This window comes from Lepidochelys olivacea (genome assembly GCF_965140295.1).
Source record: "Lepidochelys olivacea isolate rLepOli2 genome assembly, chromosome: 8".
Lineage (NCBI taxonomy): Eukaryota > Metazoa > Chordata > Testudines > Cheloniidae > Lepidochelys > Lepidochelys olivacea.
Genome location: NC_140418.1, coordinates 22,438,222 through 22,458,883, shown reverse-complemented (window position 1 = coordinate 22,458,883; position 20,662 = coordinate 22,438,222). Strand labels below are relative to the sequence as shown.

Below are 20,662 nucleotides of genomic sequence, written 5' to 3'. Positions count from 1 at the left end.
ATTAGTCTGACTGTGAAGTTAAACTGAAAAGATTTCACAAACTCCACAGCCTACAAACTTACAACAAAAAAACTTCAAAAACAGACTCCAAAGAGAGACTGCTGAATTGGAATTAATTTGCAAACTGGACACCATTAAATTAGGCTTGAATAAAGACTGGGAGTGGATGTGTCATTACACAAAGTAAAACTATTTCCCCATGTTTATTTTCCCCCGCTACTGTTCCTCACCCGTTCTTTTCAACTGCTGGAAATGGCCCACCTTGATTATCACTACAAAAGGTTTTTTTTCTCTCCTGCTGGTAATAGCTCACCTTACCTGATCACTCCCATTACAGTGTGTATGGTAACACCCATTGTTTCATGTTCTCTGTGTATATAAAATCCCCCTACTGTATTTTCCACTGCATGCATCCGATAAAGTGATCTGTAGCTTATGAAAGCTTATACTCAGATAAATTTGTTCGACTCTAAGGTGCCACAAGTCCTCCTTTTCTTTTTGCGGATACAGATTAATACGGCTGCTACTCTTAAATGGTGTTTCCTGCAATGCTAGGTGCATGAGAAATATAACAGAGAAGGAAGACAGAAGAGACTATAGTAAGCATAGCATAAATATTAGGAATAGAAAGACAGACTCATCAGTGTGGTCATTACTGCAACTGGTTAAAAAAATTATTTCACGACCATTTTATGTAAAGAGTCATCTATCCAAGCACTTCCTTGTGTAAGCTTGCTGAACATCTAGTACTTGCTGATACACCCCAGGGAACAAAGACATTATTACATGGAACTAACTGCCTGCAAAAGTCAAACAGACCTAAATAATGTCCATCACCAGTGATTTCATTTTACATCTATTATTATAAAATTGAAACAAAAACAAAAACAAAAAAAACCCACAGACATCTCAGAAAAACCCAACAACCCTTAGCTAAAGCAATGTTAAGTTTGCAATTTTAAACACAAAAATGTATAGAAATGAAAAAATATGGTTCTGGGAGCAACATTAATCTATCTGCATTGCACATGCTGTATTTTAAGGTATACACTGAACAGTGTAATTATCCCAAAGTGCTTCTGTGCAGTGTGGATGAGTTAATGTTGCTGTCAGAATGCTAATTTTTGCATTTCCTGACTGTGTTTAAATATGCAGCCTTAATGATTCATTAATATTGATTTAGTTTGTTTCTGTTTTGTTTTTTCTTTTTTTAAAAAGGGAAAGGGGAGAACAACAACTTCAAGAAAAAGAAATACAAAGTACCAGATGACTGGTAGGTAGCTAATGTAATACTGACTTTTTTTAAAAAGGCTCCAGAGGCAATCCTGGCAATGACAGGCCAGTAAGCCTAACTTCAGTATCAGGCAAATTGACTGAAAGAGCACAGAGCAGAATTATCAGACACACAGGTGAACACAATATGTTGTGGAAGAGTCAACATAGCTTTTATAAAGGGAGATCATGCCTCACCAATCTATTAAAATTCTTTGAAGGGGTCATCAAGTGGATAGAATATACTTGGATTTTGTGAAAGCTTTTGACAAGGTTCCTCACAAAAGACTCTTAAGCAAAATAGGCAGACACAGGATAAGAGGGAAGGTCCTCTAATGGATCAGTAACTAGTTAAAAGATAGGAAACAAAGGGTAGGAATAAATGGTCAGTTTTCCCAGTGGAGAGGTAAATAGTGGGGTCCCCCAAGGATCTGCACTGGGACTAGTGCTGTTCAACATATTCAATAATGATCTAGAAAAAGGGGTAAACAGAGAGGTGGCAAAGTTTGCAGATGAGACAAAATTACTCAAGATAAGTCCAAAGCTGACTGCGAAGAGTTACATAGGGATCTCACAAAACTGGGTGACTGGGCAACAAAATATCGGATGAAACTGAATGTTGATAATTGGAAAATAAGGTACATTGGAAAATATAATCCCAACTATACATACAAAATAAAGGGGTCTAAATTAGCTGTTTCCACCCAAGAAAGAGATCTTGGAGTCACTTGGGCTAGTTCTTTGAAAATATCTGCTCAATGTGCAGCAGCAGTCAAAAAAGCTAATAGGATGTTAGGAACTATTAGGAAGGGATAGATAATAAAACAGAAAATATCATAATGCCACTTGTGATGGGGTGGACTAGGCCCAAAGGCCCCCTGCTGGAGGCCTCAGGGTTCTGCTACACCCATCCTAGGGAAGCAGCAGTGGAGAGGTTTTCCAAGCAGCCTACAGTGGCTGCAGGGGAAGCAGTCAATCAGGGCCCAGGAGGGCCATATAAAAGGAGTTGCAGCGCAGAGCAATAGTTTAGTTGCTGCTAGGAGCAGGAGAAGAAAGGACTGCAGTCCTGAAAAAGCAGTAGGGCCATGGATGGTTTGCTAGCAGGGACCGGGGGAGCATTGAGGGAGCTTCTAGCTGGTTGCTGAGTCTGGGGAGAGCTGCAGGAAGATAGTGTCTCCAGGGAGGAAGCCCTAGGGATACAGCTCCATACCAAGGCTGGACTACTTAAAGACCAAAGCCCAGGGAGGGCTAGAGAGAGACACCACCAGAGGGGCACTGAGATGTACAGTCCACCGGGGCCTATCCTGGAAGGTGTTTGTGTTGGTTAATAGGCAGACAGTGTGACTGAGCCAGAGCGCTGTCACTGACAAACCCACCTGAGAACCACCAAAGGGGGTCACCAGAACTAAAGAACACAGACATGCCCAACCAGAAGGAAACACTTGCGAGAGGTGGGTGCCAACCCTGTTACACCACTATATAAATCCATGCTATAACCTACCTTGAACGGCATGCAGTTCTGGTCACCCCATTTCAAAAAAAGATATATTAGAATTGGGAAAAAGTACAGGCAAGGGCAACAAAAATGATTAGGGGTATAGAACAGCTTCTCTATGAGGAGAGATTAAAAAGACTTGGGACTGTTCAGCTTAGAAAAGAGACAACTAAACAGGGGATATGATAGAGGTCTATAAAATCATGAATGGTGTGGAGAAAGTGAATAAGAAAGTGTTATTTACCCCTTCACATAACACAATAACCAAGGGTCACCCAATGAAATTACTAGACGGCAGGTTTAAAACAAACACAAGGAAATACTTCACATCATGCACAGTCAACCTGTGGACCTTGTTCTGAAGGCCAAAATTTAACTGCGTTCAAAATAGAATTAGATAAATTCCTGAAGGATAGGTCCATAAATATCTATTAACCAAGATGGCCAGGAACACGACCCCATGCTCTGGGTGTGTCTAAACCTCTGACTGCCAGAAGCTGGGACTGGAATATAGGCGATGGATCACTCGATAAATTGCCTTGTTCCGTTCATTCCTTTTGAAGCATCTGGCACCAGCCACTATCAGAAGACAGGATACTGGGCTAGATGGACCACTGGTGTGACCCAGTATGGCCATTCTTATGTTGTGAGCATCAGAGCCACTAGCAGGAGCTTCTTCCACATGGGAGCATGTCAATCAACAAACGTTTTATGTAGCACCAAAGGCAATGCTGTAAGTAACTTGTTTTCCTGTCTCCACCTATCAGCAGGAGGCATAAATCATTCGCTGTTTGGGCAGGCACAGAAAGACAATAGTGGAAGTATGTTTTCTCTCATTTATACGCATACTCAAATGGCTGAATGGATTTTAATTCAAGCTTTCAAGAGACTCTCACCTTTGGACTGAGGCCAAGAATGGAAAGTTTCAACCCAAAAAGGTATATGAAAAAGCTGTGAGTGAAAAGAGGATTACTGTGGAAGGTGAGCTGTAGCCTTTACTAATGTTCGCAGCTGTATAAAATACCTGTATTTGTTTAAATCCTCTGAACAATACTACTGAAGATAAACATGATAATTAGAAGTTAATGTAATATGGTAACCATGTGACTCATTATTATTGCAGATTTAAGCATTAGTCACATGAGATGACAAATTAAATAACTCTTGGCCTCTTGCAAATTACATGAGTAGCAAAGCTGGTTTGCTAACCACTAGTCAAACAGAATATAGGTTTTTGTGCATCCGAAAGCACACATGACCCTTTCTTTGGCAACAGAATTGGGGGAAACTGTCTCCAATTATATTTTTCTTCAAATCTTCCACTTAGCACTGATGCAGCAGTGAGGAGGTTAGAAACAATGGTAAAAACACCAAAAGCTGGTCTACACTAGCCAGCCACAATTCTACCACCAGTAGAGCTTACCAGGGCTAGTGCAATGGTGGGTAATTTTAAGAAAAATGCCTAGGAAGACACAGACAATTCACCACAAATACTATTATTATTATAGTCAATCAAATCTGTGTCAGCCAGTTAGATTAGTAGATGAATTTCGGTCAATCAGAAATGAATGGATTCATGAAAGTGCAGCTTACAAAAAAGCCTGATCTTTTATGAACAATCACTGCATCCAGAAATAGAAAATACCTATTAGGTCCTGTGACCCACTGAGGCACAATGTCCTGTCTAGGTCACATCCCTACCATTTCAGGATTGTTCTCTATTTTTTAACATTTTGCCCAGTCTAGTTTCAAAATGTTCCAAGTAATGAGACAAAGAGGAAAACAATAGCTCATTTATGACTAAATGAAACCCAATACAAGTCCATTTCTGAAGAAGACTACAGTGCAACTTTTTTATGTTTGTTACAAAGGCTTTCTTTTCAATTAACTATTATAAAAACAAACACCTGCCCAGCACAGTGTCCAGTGACAGCACTATATGCTCTAACACGGGGAATCCAAATTTAGGTTCCACATTCACAGCTGTTGGAACTAGAGGTGCTGGGGGTGCTGCTCCACTCCCTGGCTTGAAGTGGTTTCCATCAAATAGAGGGTTTACACTTTGGTTCAATGGCTCTCAGCATCCCCACTATACAAACGGTTCCAGCAGCCCTACCCACATTAGCTGGCTGGGGTGTGCTTCATTTTAGACCCAAATATACATCCATCTTACACTTAACATGAGGGCGTCCCCTCTTAATCACTCTAGAAGTGTAAATCCACAAACCAGAGTCTATTAACTCTCCATCTAAACTATAGTATCACTACTGTACAGATCTAATAAATCCCTAACGATTCTGAACTTCTCTCTTATGCTAGTCTCATATCTGGCAGGATACAACTAAGATTATGTCATTACCATATAGAACTATAACACTTTATAAACATTGATTAATTAAGCCTCACAACAGCTCTGTGAAGAATGTATTCTGATCCCTATTTTTCAACAGGGAAATTTACAGAGTAAGTTACCCATGGTCACACAGCAAGTCAGTTCCAAAAGAGATCTTCGAATTCATGACCCTTGCCTCTTCCAGCACTCACTTGATGATGTGCTCTCCCACATGGTATTGCAAAATTCTAGTTGGCTGTTATTTATAGCGTGTGCGTATAAAACAAATACTTCAAGTCAATACTTCAAGGATAAAGGGTGCACGTATCTACAGTATGCACTATAAGCGCACGCTGTATTTATGATTTAAGCCTTTTTTTTTCAATTTATCTGTCCACGATTATGAACCAAGAATCATTCTACCAAAACCCTTGCGTGAATGAGTACAGTAAAATGCTGACATTTTGTTTTTCAATTTAATCTCCAAACTACTTGTAACTGTTACAAACTTCTTAAACAGGTTCACTATTTTCCTACATTACAGTAATCTAAATCTTTCTGACCCCATCTTCTCCAAAAATCACAGAGGGCTCGCAGCAACCTTGGAGTTATTCTTAATTTCTGTCAGAAAATTCTGAAATGACAGCCAGCTATATTATTTATTCCTGTCTGGTATTCTTGGATTCAGATGTCCTAAGTGAATGTCTAGACAGCAGAATCATGGTCTAAGGGAAAATGATTTTGCTAGTAAGTTGTGGTCATACTAGTGGACTCACTTACACAAAGTCTTTATATGCATCTGTATAACAGCCTTCCTTATGTGGTGTGAAAAGGATCTTTCATCAAAAAGACAGGCATTGCCTGTAAGGGTGAAAGGACACTGGATAGTGGCAGAATTTTCATCCAGTTACACTCATTTCTGACCAAAAATGCCGCTTTGTCTTATTTCTGTAAGCAGACAACCCAAGCCAACTAGCATAAAACTTGGATTCTTTCCGTTCAGGGATAGAGGACAAAAAAACTTCAGTTAAGTACAGTGAGCACAGCATTTAATTTCAGAAAAGGAGTTTCCAAAGTCTGTTTACTTTTAGAAGACGTTATTTTTATACGACCAATTTCCATGCCCAGAATTCAGTCTTACCAGTTCCTTTCAGTCTGAATATGGTCTTTGAGGAGTGCTTAATTGCTTCAGCTCCATTACAAATGCTGTGAAGTAAGAGAAACGGTCACCGATATCCCTCTGTCATGAGACATTTACCACAAGGACCTGTCTTAAAATCAGATAAGGGGACGTATTCAAGTTATGCAAGCTTAAAATTTGTACAATATCCAGATTACATATAAGTCAGTTTAAAAAGACAGGGGATTCATTTTCCCTTTTACTGAACCATTAGCTGCAATCTGCCTAGTAGTCTAGCCTCATGGAACCAGGAACTGCAGCAAGAGGTCTCTGCTGGCATGGATTTCCGTGTAACCGTCCCAGAACATGGTCACTTGGACAGTGAGAGAACAGTAATGGGAATTTTAACACACTTATGTGCTCAAACAATTCATTACAACTTTAAACTCAAGTCAAGTTTGTACTTACAAGCAGAAAGAAAATCCTGCTTGCTTTCCAAAATACAGACTCCAGATGTCAAGATTGGCTACCTAAACTATATGTGCGCAAACACCCACGTAAATGTGCAAATACCCAGTTTTGTGCACCAACAGTTGTGTAGTTTTATGCAGCCACTTTTCAACACTAAAAGCTAATTTATACTTGAAAGTTCTTTCTGATTAATGCATGGTGTGAATTTAAAGTTCAGTAGCTATTCCTGTATAACTCTGTTTGTAGACACACTTATTCCAGAATAAGAGCCCTGAGTGCACAAGCAAACTTTCTAAAGAGAAGTTTGGATTTTCAAAGGCACCCAAGTCCTATTGAAATTAATTAGGAGTTACGGCCTAACAATTTTAGGCTCTCTGGAAAATCCAACCTAAATGTCTAAGTGTAAAAGCAATACTTTGGAAAACATGCCCTTTCACCTGTGGTTATTGGAGGCAAAAACTACCCTGTACCAAAGAGTCCATCCAGCCCCGCCGTCAGCAATTCCAGGCCCCAGGGCAGAACAGTCATTGGGCCCCCAGGCCCAGTGTGGAGTCACCACATGGGGGCAGAGCTGGACCACATGCGGCGGCTGGAGCACGCACACATGCACAAGCCACGCCTACGCCCACACGGTCCGCCTGACGTTTGGGTGGTGCTGTGCCTGCACTACTGGTGCCCAGCGAGCTGCTGGCTGCGCTGCTGAGAGTGCTCTTCCAGCATGGCCAGGGCTTCCAAATGCCCGCCCAGCTGCCTTCACCGCCTCCGGTACCACCCTGCACGTGCCTAGGAGCCCTGCAGCCCACCCAGGTGATTTAAAAGGGTCCGGGAGCCTTGGCTTGGGCCCCTGGGCAATTGTCCCCTTTGCCCCCCGCATCAGCGGGCCTGAGTCCATCCACAACTGTAGAGGGACTGGGGGAATCCAGTGTCACTGAAATAATGAGACAGCTACTGCAGTAACATTCCAGAACCAATATAAAGATCACATGTGGATAAGATTGAGCTCAAATTCTTGCAAAAAATCAAACAAACATGACATTCTCCTATGAAGTATGCCAGTTATTTTTTTGATCAGTAACCCTAATTCTGTGCTAGTTAGACCACTCAGAAGAGATAATAGGCTCAGATTCAGCAACATACTTAAACATATGTCTAACTTTAGGCAAATGTGTAGTTCTATTGAATTCTGAATTAGGGCCATAAATAGGCATCTCTGTGTTGTCCCAGTAACAATATCACATTTCAGCAATAAATTTGGGAGCTGAATTCAGGCAATGTTTCACTACGTCCATGATGCTCACAGACACTTATCCATGACAGCAAAAAAAGCTCTAAATTAGCACCGAGCATGAGAGTGAGTGGGGTGTGTGTGTCTGGTCTTTTGTCTATTTCAAATGTAATATTAAAGGGTGATCTGGGTGAACAGTGTCTTCCTCTGTATCTTATACAGTAACCGGATGGCTCATCTGTGAGAACATGGCAGTACATATAGCATGGACAGAGATGACTGCCCTGTCAGACCTGAGCTGGATTTATTCCGCAGATGTTGCAGTTTAGTCTACAGGATTGTCAGTCTAGATCTTTTAATCACCAAGCTTGCTATGATCTAAAAGAAACATTTCTAACTAAAACAAAAGTTTTTGTATGGACCAGGGAAGGAAAAGCGGCAATTCATCCCTTAAATAGGGCCTCTCTCTCTGGCCCACTGTTAGTCAGGCAAGTTAAACAGATACACAGTGCTACAGTCATGTGCAGATTCTGCATAAAACACCAGCAGGGGAGGTTCTCCCCAAAGAAATTTCCTAGAGCGTTTAAGGCCAGCTCACATCACATGGCCCCCTCTGACTAAATGCCGGGAACTTCCCAGCTCCACCAGAAAAAGAGAAACTGTTTGGTTTTCACATGAACAGAAGACATCTCTAAATGAATCCTGCAGACATTGAACTGAACAGACGAGCACACAGAAAGCCAGCATTTACCTTGGATAAAGGTTAAGTGAGGGCGGGGGGGGGGAGGGAGGGTAGGAGGGAGGGAGAATAAACATGGTGAGAAGTGAAACAGATCAAACAAAAAATCCAACCCCTTTTTTTCTTAAGCTTAAAAGTCTTCTCTCCACGGTCACAGTCATACTCTCTTTGAGACAGTGTCTCATCCTAATACACTAGGGCTGCGGGACATTTTAGAAGCCAACACAAATTTATCACTAGATTATTTATATTTTTCAAGATGACAGTAAATAACAATTAGGTTATAATACCACCTAGTTCTTATAAAGCACTCTTCCTCAGCAGATCTCAAAGCATTTAAACAAGGAAGTCAGTATCATTATCCTCACTTTACAGATGGGGGAAACTTTGGCTGAAAGGGAAGTGACCCAGGTCCAGCAAGCTGTGGCAGAGCTGGAAATAAAACCCAGGTCTCATTAAACTCAGACCACATTGCCTCCTACAGAATATATCTGCAGAATTCAGTTTAATACTCCCTTTTAAAAAAGGAATGTTTTTTATAATGCATGTACAGCAGAAAAAACAAATCCCATGTTTATTTACAGGGTTGGACAATTTTGCAGCAATTTTATCAAGAGCCTCAGCCCTACTTTTTTATATCAGGTATGACATTGCAGTTCCTACCAACAGTGAAGTTATTTCTTTTTAAATCACCACTTTGATCTTTTCCCACTTAAATATCAGAATTTAACTGACCAGGGTCTAAAACAGGAAGGGACTGGTGCCTTCTGCATCTTCCCTTCTCTCCAAATCCAGTAATTATCAGTCCCACTATAGCTCCAGGCACTCAGTCTGCCTCTGTGATACTCCCATCTATTTTCAAGTCTCACCTATAAATTTATTCTCTCTTGCCTGTCTCTCTCAAACTGAGATGTTTCTGCTGTTATTTCTTATTTAGCTCTGGAAGGTGTTTTGGGATAAAGTCTTTAATAAAGATGCACTAACCAGATGAGTCAAGTTCTATTCAAAACTAGTGATGAGTCAGCACCAATATCATAAATTTCAACAATCTTAAACTCCAGATTTCATCTCTCTAAGAAAAACTGGTCTGTTTGGTTTACTCATGTGAGTTTAAATCTTTAATAATAATCTTTAAATACTACTGTCCCTCCTAATTTCACCCCAGCCTGGAGCTGACCAATCAAAATGGTGCTGAGAGGGGGAAAACCACCATTCAGGATTATTATCAGTTATTTAATGTGATACAGGCAGAGTAAGACACCTGGCAGAAGTTTGTAAGTGGGTTAGACAACGCAGGGATGAGACGAGCTGGGACAGCAAGCAGTTCTGGTAGTGGAGGGAGGCTCTGTGTATACGGCACAGGGAGGCTGAAGGAGAACAAGGCAGGGAGGATTTTTCGACAGAGCAGATTTGGAGGCTTAGTTATAGAAGCGCTGACAAAGTTAACTGAGAAGTCTGAAAATAACTGAGAGTGAGCCCAGCTCTCCCCGGAGTGCATCGCCCACATCCCCAACAGGACCCCCAGCCCGCTCTCCTTGGGGTGCGCCACCGCACCCTCCTCACCAGCAGCCCCCTTCTCAGAGTGTTTCCCCATTACCAGGGGGATCCCTGGCCCCACATTCCCCCCGGGGGCGTCTCCCTTTCCCACTCCCCAGGACTCCCCCTCCCGCTGCTCTCCCGGGGGCTCACGCATCCCCCCAGGATCCCTGTCCTGACGCTCTCCCCGGGGCGCCCACCCCTGCACCGAGTCTCCCCGCTCCACCGGAGCACGACCCACCCCTCCGGGACCCCCGCTCTCCCGCGGGGCGGCCCCCACCGGAGCGCCCTCGCTAGGCCGCCCGCGCACCCCGCTCCCAGCAGAGGTCACTCACCCGTCCGCCCCGCTCCCACCGCCGAGAGATAAACTCGGATCCCGGCCACGCTGAGCTCAACGGCCGGCCCGGAGCTGAGGGGACGGGCCCGGCCGCAAGCCCCGCCTCCTCCTGCCCGCCCCCGCCGGCGCAGCGCCCTGCGCGAGGGCGGGGAGGGAAGAGGAAGAAAGAAGAGGGGCAGGGGGCAGGGCAGAAGAGGAGAGGAAGGGGGGGCAGGGAGGATGAGGGGGGCAGAGCGGGGGGGGGGAGTAAAAGGGGCAGGGCAGAAGAGGGCAGAGGAGGAGAAGAAGGGGGCAGGGCAGAGCGGGGAGGAGGAGCGGTTGTTCCCCTTTAGGGAACCCTTCCTGGCCCGATGGGGTCAGGGGGAGCAGTTTCTCCTGGGCATAGCCAAAGCACACACCCCTTCCTTCCCCCGTGACAGGCAGGGAAGTGGCACCTTGGGAGAAGGGAAGGGATCACACAGTGCCACGGGCAGGGGCACCAAGAGGGCCCATGGTGAGAAACCCCTGTCACAACCCCAGCCCCAGGCCTGGCTTTCAGGCCCCCTGGATTGACCTAGCCACACTCGTCATGTGCCACTTTGTCACTCACAACGGAAGGAGTGGTGGGGAGGGGGAGATAGGCCTGTCTGTCTGTCATTACACTGGGGAGCCCTATCCTGTACAAAAAGAAAAGGAGGACTTGTGGCACCTTAGAGACTAACCAATTTATTTGAGCATAAGCTTTCGTGAGCTACAGCTCACTTCATCGGATGCATTCAGTGGGTGCATTCAGTTTTTCCACTGAATGCATCCGATGAAGTGAGCTGTAGCTCACGAAAGCTCATGCTCAGATAAATTGGTTAGTCTCTAAGGTGCCACAAGTACTCCTTTTCTATTTGCGAATACAGACTAACACGGCTGCTACTCTGAAATCTAACCTGTACATAACACTAAGGCCAGGGCTGCAGCAGAAACGTATTGCTGGTGTAGCCATACTGGTATAGCCTGACCGGCAAACCCTCCTAGTGGAAACACATCTTATACTGGCAAAAGAGTGCTTCTGCACCTGTTCCCCACGTGAAATAATCTGTGCCAGCAAAATAACTTGTATGTTACTATAACTGTTAATATAGAAATGTTGTTTAAAAAAATCACACCCCTAAACTGGCAAAAGTTTCTTGTGTAGACCTAGCCTAAGGGTGAGATACAAACCAACACCTCTTGCCATCAAATTCAGTGTTTGGGCCCAAGCTGAATCTTTAGTCCCAGCACACACAAACCCTTTGGCATTAGTTCTAGGGTGCACACCAGAGAATCAGAGGATGTGTTGTATTAGATTAGACCATTGCTGGTTTGCTTCATGGTACGCTTCATGCCGTGTGTGTAAAAAAACTGGACACTGTGTCATCATACGGTCTTTTGAACTACATCACGTCATTCTAACTATCCTCCTTGTCCCAAATGCAATATGGACAGGAAGAAACCTTGTTCACCTCAAATAAGTAACAATTAATGGAGTGCTAAAGTAGAGCAATACAGATTATAATGGTAACTAACCCCAAATCGTGTCAAATGAGAGAATTTCTGGGGAATGGTTGGGACTCTGAAATCACATGCCCATTGTCTCCTAGGGTATGTCTATATTACAAAGCACTGCTGCAGCTATGCAACTGCTGTACTGTAGACACTTGCTTCATGGACAGAAGGGGGTTTTCCATTGCTGTAGTAAATCCGCCTCATTAAGAGGCAGTAGCTGGGTCAACAGAAGAATTCTTCCATCAACCTAGTGGTTGGTTTAACTACATGTCTTAGGGGTGTGAGCAACATAGCTAGTTTGACATAAGTTTTAGGTGTAGGACCGGAACAGAGTGTAACAGAATTTATGACAAAGTTCTGCCTCATGCAGATGGTTTCTTAACTGCCAACAGACATTGCAGAAGAATGACCAGTGGACCAGAATAAAAGAGGAAGACAAGAGACCAGAGGATTACAAAGGAAACAATTACTAGGTTTGCAGAAGAAGGAGTAGGCAAAAAACTGAAAACCAACACTGCAGAGTAACACACTACTGCTTGGGTGAGACATGGGCTGACAAAAAACATCTCAGCTTCCAATAAACCAGCCATGGTATGCAAGAAGAATTGGCACATGGAGCTGATCACAACATTTCATAAGTCTGGGCCAAATCCTGAAAACAAGTGAGTATCTGCAAAGCACTAGCATCCCTCACTGATATCAAAAGGAATTGAGAGTGCTCAAGATTTGGCCCACTGCAGAGGTAATAATAATACTTTCAGCTTTAACTTTCAAGTATGATTACTTCCTTAACATGTCCCGGACTCCCATGAGGGCTGAAAAATTCTCATACAAAGAGTTAGATTGGTACTAATCTTTCTGAACTGATTAATTCAAATTTGAGAACCAATTAAATCATCCCAATTCTTTTAATTTATAAGTTTAATCTTTGTTGCTAACAAACAGACAAAAGAATCTAAAATTTTCCCATATCTCTCACATTTAAAGATACTTCAGTAATTCCTTAAAGAGAAAATTGTCTCATTTTGCACTAGGATAGCACAAATATTCAGAAATGTCAAATGCCTTTTGAAATCTTAGAAAGCTATTTGCCTCAGTGTCATTGAACTATCTTGAAAACATTCTATTTTTTCTCCTTGTCCCTCCTAACCATGAACCAGAGATAGGCATGGCATAATTCAATTATTATTTTTTTATAATTTAAATAGGTAATATCAATGTTAGTTTTTAAGCATTCTTTTTATTTTTAACACTTTAAATGTTCACAGTTGCACAAAATTATGGAAGGGGGGATCCAACAGTAATTATTTAATAATAGTAGACACTGAGATTAAAAAGTTAAAACTTTATAAGTGCTAACACAAACTATCGACATCACATGTCAAAATATAAAAACTAAATATTTTTAAATCAAACTTATACGTTCTCAGGCAGCATTTTTCTTACTTTGCCTGTCTATAAATTTCTATTATTATAGATGGAAATACTTTTTCATCAGTTTGTGTGAAATTGACATTAACCAATAAAAATCAAATGCTTCCAAGCCAAATCACAGAGAATCTTTGACATTTTACACATTCAAAACCACTAGTCTTCTAGTATTCTGTGGTTTACAATGTTTGGGCTGAATTCAGCCCCAGTTACCTTTTTGGCTGGGTTTGCATTGAAAGGTGGGAATGCAATCCCTGAAACTGAATGTTGCCTAATATTTGTTTTTCAGATGCAGCCTTGAACTGACAAAGATCAGTCGCATTCAATGTGCAAGAATAAGGAAGGTGCCAACAACTCTAGGTCTACTGACTCACCGCCCATGTCTTGTTTTGTGATATTATACATGGGCTGAAAGATCTACTTTTGCTTAACTGTACAGATTAAAATGATACATTTAATATTATCCTTTTCTAAGGCTCTAAACATGCATAATGGTAATTGATAGTTGTGTTGCAGTGGCAGAGAAAAAGGTGTCTGACCAGATTTTTCACTCTTGACCAAAAATAAATAAAGATGAAATGTGCTGATTATTTCTTTGAGTGATAGATGTTTAATATACTGCCTTGATTGTTTACTGTACAATGTTGATAAAGTCTCAGCTGGAGTACTGTGTCCAGTTCTGGGCGCCACATTTCAGGAAAGATATAAACAATTTGGAGAAAGTCTAGATAAGAGCAACAAAAATGATTAAAGGTCTAGAAAATATGACCTATGAGGAAAGATTGAAAAATCTGGGTTTGTTTAGTCTGGAGAAGAGAAGACAAGACTGAGGGGCAACATGATAACAGTTTTCAAGTACATAAAAGGTTGTTACAAGGAGGAGGGTGAAAATTGTTCTCATTAACCTTTGAAGATAGGACAAGAAGCAAGGGGGTAAAATGCAGCAAGGGCGGTTTAAGTTGGACAATCGGAAAAACTTCCTATCAGGGTAGTTAAACACTGGAATAAATTACTTGGGGGCATTGTGGAATCTCCGTCACTGGAGGTTTTTAAGACCAGGTTAGAAAACACTGTCAGGAATGAACTAGTTCATTACTTAGTCCTGCTTTGAGTGAAGGAGACTGGACTAGATGACCCATTGAGGTTCCTTTCAGTCCTACACTTCTATGATTAGGTAATAAAGGACAGTTCATTGAAGAGCCCTCTAGACACACCTTTCACATGAAAAGGTCAGAGCCTAAGTCCACTTGCGGTAGAGGAAAATTGAGCACTGAGTTAGTGGCTACCATTACATTAGACCAATGCTTAATTGGTATTGAAAGAGGTGTTGGGGCTCAAGCAATTAGGTGCTGGAGCTCAAGCAATTTTTTTACTTTCATAACTGACACAGCAGGCCCAGAGGTGCCGGGGTATGAACTACCAAGCCTAGAGGTGCCAGGGCTCAGCCTTGGGAAGTCCTGGCACAAATTAAGCACTGCACTAGACCCCAATGCTGAAAAAGCCAATAAAAGGGATAATGAACTGGAAAATGAGGGGATTAAAATAGATTTGGGAAAATGCTACCTGTTAGGTATAAGGAAATACAGCTATGGGAAATGATGTGGCTATACAGATTAGAAATGATGCCAGAAAGACCTGCTACCATAAGTTGGACACACCTGTTTTGTGCACTTATTAATGCAATGTTATGGCTGAGCCCTTAAATTCTGGCTTGAATAGTTATGGCTGAGCCCTAAAAATCAGGAAAACACCTGCCACCACTATCATTTGGCCACATTGCAGTAAGATTTAATACTCAACACTGCATACAGTAATACAAACTGTTACATCAGATCTACGGGGGAAAACTATCTTTGAATTTCCTGACTTCAGTGCATGTAAAAGCTGTAATGTTGCATCCCCCACTTCCCTCCCCACCCCCATTTAATGGCAGCAGCAGCAGCACTATTGCTGGTTCCTCCTGGAGACTGGTCCTGCTGGTGATTTTCATCTGGGTTTTAACTGAACATGAAGTGTATGGGGACTCCAAGACTAGAGCTGTGAGAATAAGAGATTTTTTGGTTTGGTGGCAGGTCTGAAAAATTAGAAAAAAAGTTCATTTTAGACCAACCCCAAACAATTTATTTTAAATATTCAGCAAATCAAAAAGTTAAAAAATGTTTTCAGTTCCATGAAATATTATGTTTCATTTTGTTTTGACTTTTTAAATAAAACTGAAAGAAATTTCAAACCAATTCATTTCAAATGGAAAAATCACAATATTTCATTTCTAAAAGGAAAAAATGAAACATTGCAGTTATTTCAGAACTTTTTTTTTTTAGTTGGTTTGTTTTTTTCAACTGAAACAATTTGGCAAAATTGACACAAATTCGCAAAATGATGTGTTGGTCGACCCATAATTTGAATGTTTCACCAAAAAATGTTTCAACCAGAACATTTTGCCCAGCTCTATCCAAGACTGGTAGATCAATCCCAGTAAAGAGTGGCAGCTATTATAAAAGCACTAGAGAGACAGATCTTTATGGAAAAAAGAAAAGGAGTACTTTGTGGCACCTTAGAGACTACCAAATTTATGTTAACAATCCGATGAAGTGAGCTGTAGCTCACGAAAGCTTATGCTTTCAAATAAATTGGTTAGTCTCTAAGGTGCCACAAGTACTCCTTTTCTTTTTGCGAATACAGACTAACACGGCTGCTACTCTGAAACCTGTCGTTATGGAGTAACTCTACAAAACCCAAATGAGAAACAACAAAGCAAAGAAACAATTACTACAGCATTTTCATCTTCTCCCTCGAGAGGTTAACTATAGAGGAATTTGGCATATTAACCAAATTGTGTCAGCTAAAGAGGAATACGGAAATAATATTTGCTGGAATTTCAAAGCAAACAAACAAACAAAAAATTCTCCAGACTGAATGTTTTGAATTCTGGTTGTTTTTCCTTTCTGCTGTACGTGCTTTTATATTTGGTGAAAAACACAAAGTAAATCTTTAAAGATTAGGCAATTAGCCTCCATCTGTTTTTCCTTCAGCAGCACTGTATGGTATCAGGTTCTATAGTTAATGTACCTGTGTGTTAACAGGACTTTTGTCCCAGGATAGATCTGGTTACTTTTCTTACATTTTAGTGCCATGCAGCTGTAGTCTTCAGTATTTGATCCAGGGTATGCTGATGTGTAACCCACACACCTCTTGAGTGTGGTGGTCTGTCCCATCTAGTGGCACTGAGGCCACTTAAAGAGAGAGATAAAATGAGTCTGCTGTACAGCCTTAGCTAGCAGCCAGTTGGCTTTTCGTTCATGCAGTAGAAGCTCGTGCATTAAGCTGCAGAGGTCCCCAGTTCGATCATGTCTGATGATGACTGGGGTCTGTCAGCGTTACAGATGCACAGGTCCCTTCTCTCTCCCCCATGCTCTTCTCCTATAATACTGTTTGTGCACTCTTTTTGGGAACACTTACTATTAAATAGCATCTGTCATGCCCAAACTATTGGGGCTTATTGTGTTTACACCATTGTGGGATTTTGGGGAGGCAAAATCGGGAGAGGAGAAACCCCATTTAACAGCATGTATTAATTGCCTCTTAAATATCAGCTAGGCCATACCAAAATGTTCCTAAAAGACAGAAGTTCCAGGCTATTAGTGTACCTGGTTTCATCCAGTGACCCCATGACAATCATCACCCTTTACAAGATCACCTTTGTGTGACACTCAAAATGCCTATTTCCCATCTGTTTTGCCAACCCAGCATGGTGGGTGTTTTAGGTGGTCCAGAGATTCATTTTGGATGCCTATTCAAAGCTAATGTATCAGAACCTCTTGGCTCTGGATCTTGGCTCATTCTGATGCGAACTCCTGGTTTTGGCTGCAGCCCAGGTACTTTGGGAATCACCTTTCTTATAGTATTTCTGTTTGCAGTAACTGCAACTGCAGAAAGGGAAGAGGTACATATGCATTTTAAAACAGAATGAAAATATTGCTTGAACCCACAGGAAAACTGCAGGGTTGGGCTCTATTCAATTTTAATTGGGGGTGAATGTTCAGCTTGTTTTATCTGAAGCAGCTCCCTCATCCCTAGATATCATTAGGGTGGAACAAAATGAGCCTTGCTGTAAAATGAGGGAAGATATTTCAAAAGGTTGAAGTTCCAATTTGTGTCAGTCACCCATCTTAGGAAGTACATCAGCCAATGCTACAAGATGGGGCATCAGCTGATATGTAGGGCTGGAGGCTAGGAACTGCATGCACAAGGGCATGCGTGGCTTGCTGTTCACTGAATCAAGTACACAGGTTGTGTTTATAGCAGGTGCAAACATGCATGCTCATTCTATACGAACTGGTTTTGGTTTTTTCACTCAAAAAATAGAGGGGAGGGGAAGTAGGATGGGGGAGGCCACAAATGATGGTTCATTAGTAGTATTGTCGAAGAAAATGATGTGCTGTTGTAACATGTGGTGTAACATGGATTTATATAAGGGCAATAAGATATTCTCCATCTTATCCTCTATCTTTTTAAATGATTCCTAACATCCTGTTTGCTTTTTTGACTGCCACTGCACACTGTGTGGATGTCTTCAGAGAACTATCCACAATGACTCCAAGATCTTTCTCCTGATTAGTTGTAGCTAAATTAGCCCCCATCATATTGAATGTATAGTTGGGGTTATTTTTTCCAATGTGCATTACTTTACATTTATCCACATTAAATTTCATTGCCATTTTGTTGCCCAATCACTTAGTTTTGTGAAAGGAGTCACTTTGCGCCCAATGACTTCGCTGCCCAGGAATGTAAATGCAAACAGGGTCAGTGCCCTGGCTTCTTAAAAGCATCTTATTTATGCCTCTCGTTAGTGTAACTGCAGCCACACCTCACTCTTGATGCAACTCCAGGTGGAAGCAGCAAAATTGCCTTCTCCTCTCTCCACCCTACTAAAGATTTCAATCAAAGATAGGAAAAACAGCAAACAGAAACGAAGTGAATGGAGGGAAGAGGGCATAACAATGAACACAGCCCCAGTAACTCAGAGCCATGGAACTATCAACATTAAATAACACTGAGCATGCATTGGGAACGCATAACTCACACATCAGTTCCTATCAGGCCTCACAGACAGACAGCTCAGTCCACAAATAGCTATCCAAAATTGTTATATTCTGAGTATACAGTATGGTGCACTATTGGGTCCTTCTAGAGTCAATAGCTAAACTGGTATTAAAATTCTCATAGGATTGAATTCTTAAAAAATCACTGGGCTCAGGCATATTTCCTCATAAATCTTCATCTAATCACCTTTGTCCTTTCCCTCCTCCCCCAAGGCACAAGTAGGCGGCATTAAAAATAGAAGTAGTCTCAAACTCATATTTTTTCATTTTATAACAGACAAAATGTGACCTGGAAATAAAACTGCAGTGTCAACTTAGTATCCACGTTAGAAAAATCTGCCTTCCTAGATATTAATTTTCACCTGCAAGCCTCTTTCACCTTAGGCAGTATTAGGAGATCTGTGTATCTAGTTCACCTGCCATACAGCAGGAATGACAAAATCCTTTTCTCCCACCATCACAGCTAAATTAGCCAACAATGTGGATACCGCACCCCACTCCCCCTCCACACACACAGTTTGGCAACGTATTGCATCCCCAACAAATTCTACTAGAATAAGGAAGGTTGTACCAATGTAGAGAAATGTTCATCTTTTCTTCTAGATTATAGTCTAGCAAAGATGGGAAGGCCCCACCTAGGTAATTATCCTCTCAATTTTGCTCATTATAGCCCAGTAATTTCAGGTTTCAGTTCTTTGCAATACTGTCAAGTGTTTTAATTGTGCAACGGGATGTTGTATTGTCTTTGGTCATATTTCAGAGAGGGCTTTAGAACTGTCTAGTTAGGGCTATAGAGGTCTCCATCACAGCAGGGACGCCTATACCCAGCCTGCTTAAAGAGTGCTTCCAAATGGCTAAAGGAGGCATTGCTTCCATTGCTTCCAAATGGCTAAAGGAGGCAAATAAGAATCAGACTGCCACCTATCTGAGTGGTGTCAGGGGAAATCTTCTCTAACCCAGTTTCAGACGTTTCTACCAGGGGTTCAGAGATGCGGGGAACTGTGGTGGAGCCAAATGCTATTGCATGTTGGCATTAAGCAGGACATAAACTCCCTAAATCCCTCATCCCAAACCCCCTCATCTTGGGAAGAAAAGTTTGCTGCCACTTCTCTGGCACTGACACCAACAGAGGTTAAGAAAAGAAGCTGCCAAATACAGGGCCTACACCTGCAATATGCAGAACAAGGTCATATGCCTGTGAAAGCAGAAGAATAGACCTCAGCACCTTGCTGCATAGGGCTCAGAGTCCCTTGCAAGGGAGCTTTCAGTGAAACCAAACCTTAGACAACAGACAGGTTGGGCATTTTCATAGCACAGGGTGGTGCAACAATACATCTTCCCCAAGCGGCCACATAACTGCTCACCCCTTCCCAGGGCCCAGAATTAGCACAGCCATTTGTGATGCTGGGGCTGTTCCAGTGCTGGAGAAAGAAGAAAATAGATCCTCATTCTCCTACAACGTCCTGCTGCCGCTGGAGGTGAAGGAAACGTGTTGTGAATTACCAAGTGCTGTCGGGATAGAGTGACAAATTAGCACTTCAGTGGAATATGTAGAAATGCTGATTCATCGCAAAGATTCACCCTTGCTCCACCTAGGAGAACATAGTGGCATTTAAAGTAGCACTCTGAGAAAACACCTTACCATCTGAACTGGTTTGCAGTAAAGTTGCTGCCTGCGATTGTGGCACCAGATTGCATCTGCTGGCCATAGCTTCTTTGCTTTGGGTGAAAACAACAAGCTATTTTACAATCAGAAAACACACTGGGGAATAAAAGTGAACAAGGCCAGGCTGGTTTCTTTTGAGCGGTTGAAAGCAGCTGTTATCCATATCCTGCTGGCTTGGACCCAAAGTTAGAGTGGTGATAAGGAGAGTAGGTAGATTACCTTGACCGACTCCTGAACTCCCAAGCCTAGCTGCAAAGTGTGTTATACTGAAGACTGATAGGCGCAGCAGAGCAAAGGCTGGGGATCTATCAGACTTTGGCTTGTCAGTTTATGCTGAGAAGGGAGATATTTTTTGAAATCTCAAAGACAGTTCTGTTGAGGTTACTGGTTTGAATCCTCACTCTAGGTGCATATTGATTCC

The 20,662-nt window shown here is 42.1% G+C and overlaps 1 protein-coding gene across 5 annotated transcripts in view; it reads right to left on the bottom strand.

Annotated features, from left to right (window-relative positions):
• Positions 1–20,288, bottom strand: part of LOC311525695 (sulfate transporter-like) — a 35,832-nt gene extending 15,544 nt beyond the window's left edge. For 2 of the 5 annotated variants that reach the window (XM_084638008.1, XM_084638012.1), the window contains exons 1-2: positions 10,526–10,587; positions 6,241–6,366 (exon numbers count right to left, since the gene is read on the bottom strand). Coding sequence is in view for 1 of the 5 variants with exons in the window: in XM_084638010.1 (XP_084494136.1) it covers positions 20,218–20,220 (3 nt within the window). In the remaining 4 variants the exon portion in view is untranslated. Of the gene's footprint in view, positions 1–6,240; positions 6,367–10,525; positions 10,606–20,217 lie in introns of those variants that run through there. The other 3 variants (XM_084638010.1, XM_084638009.1, XM_084638011.1) reach the window with 3 other exon arrangements.
• Between the last annotated feature and the right edge of the window lie 374 nt (positions 20,289–20,662).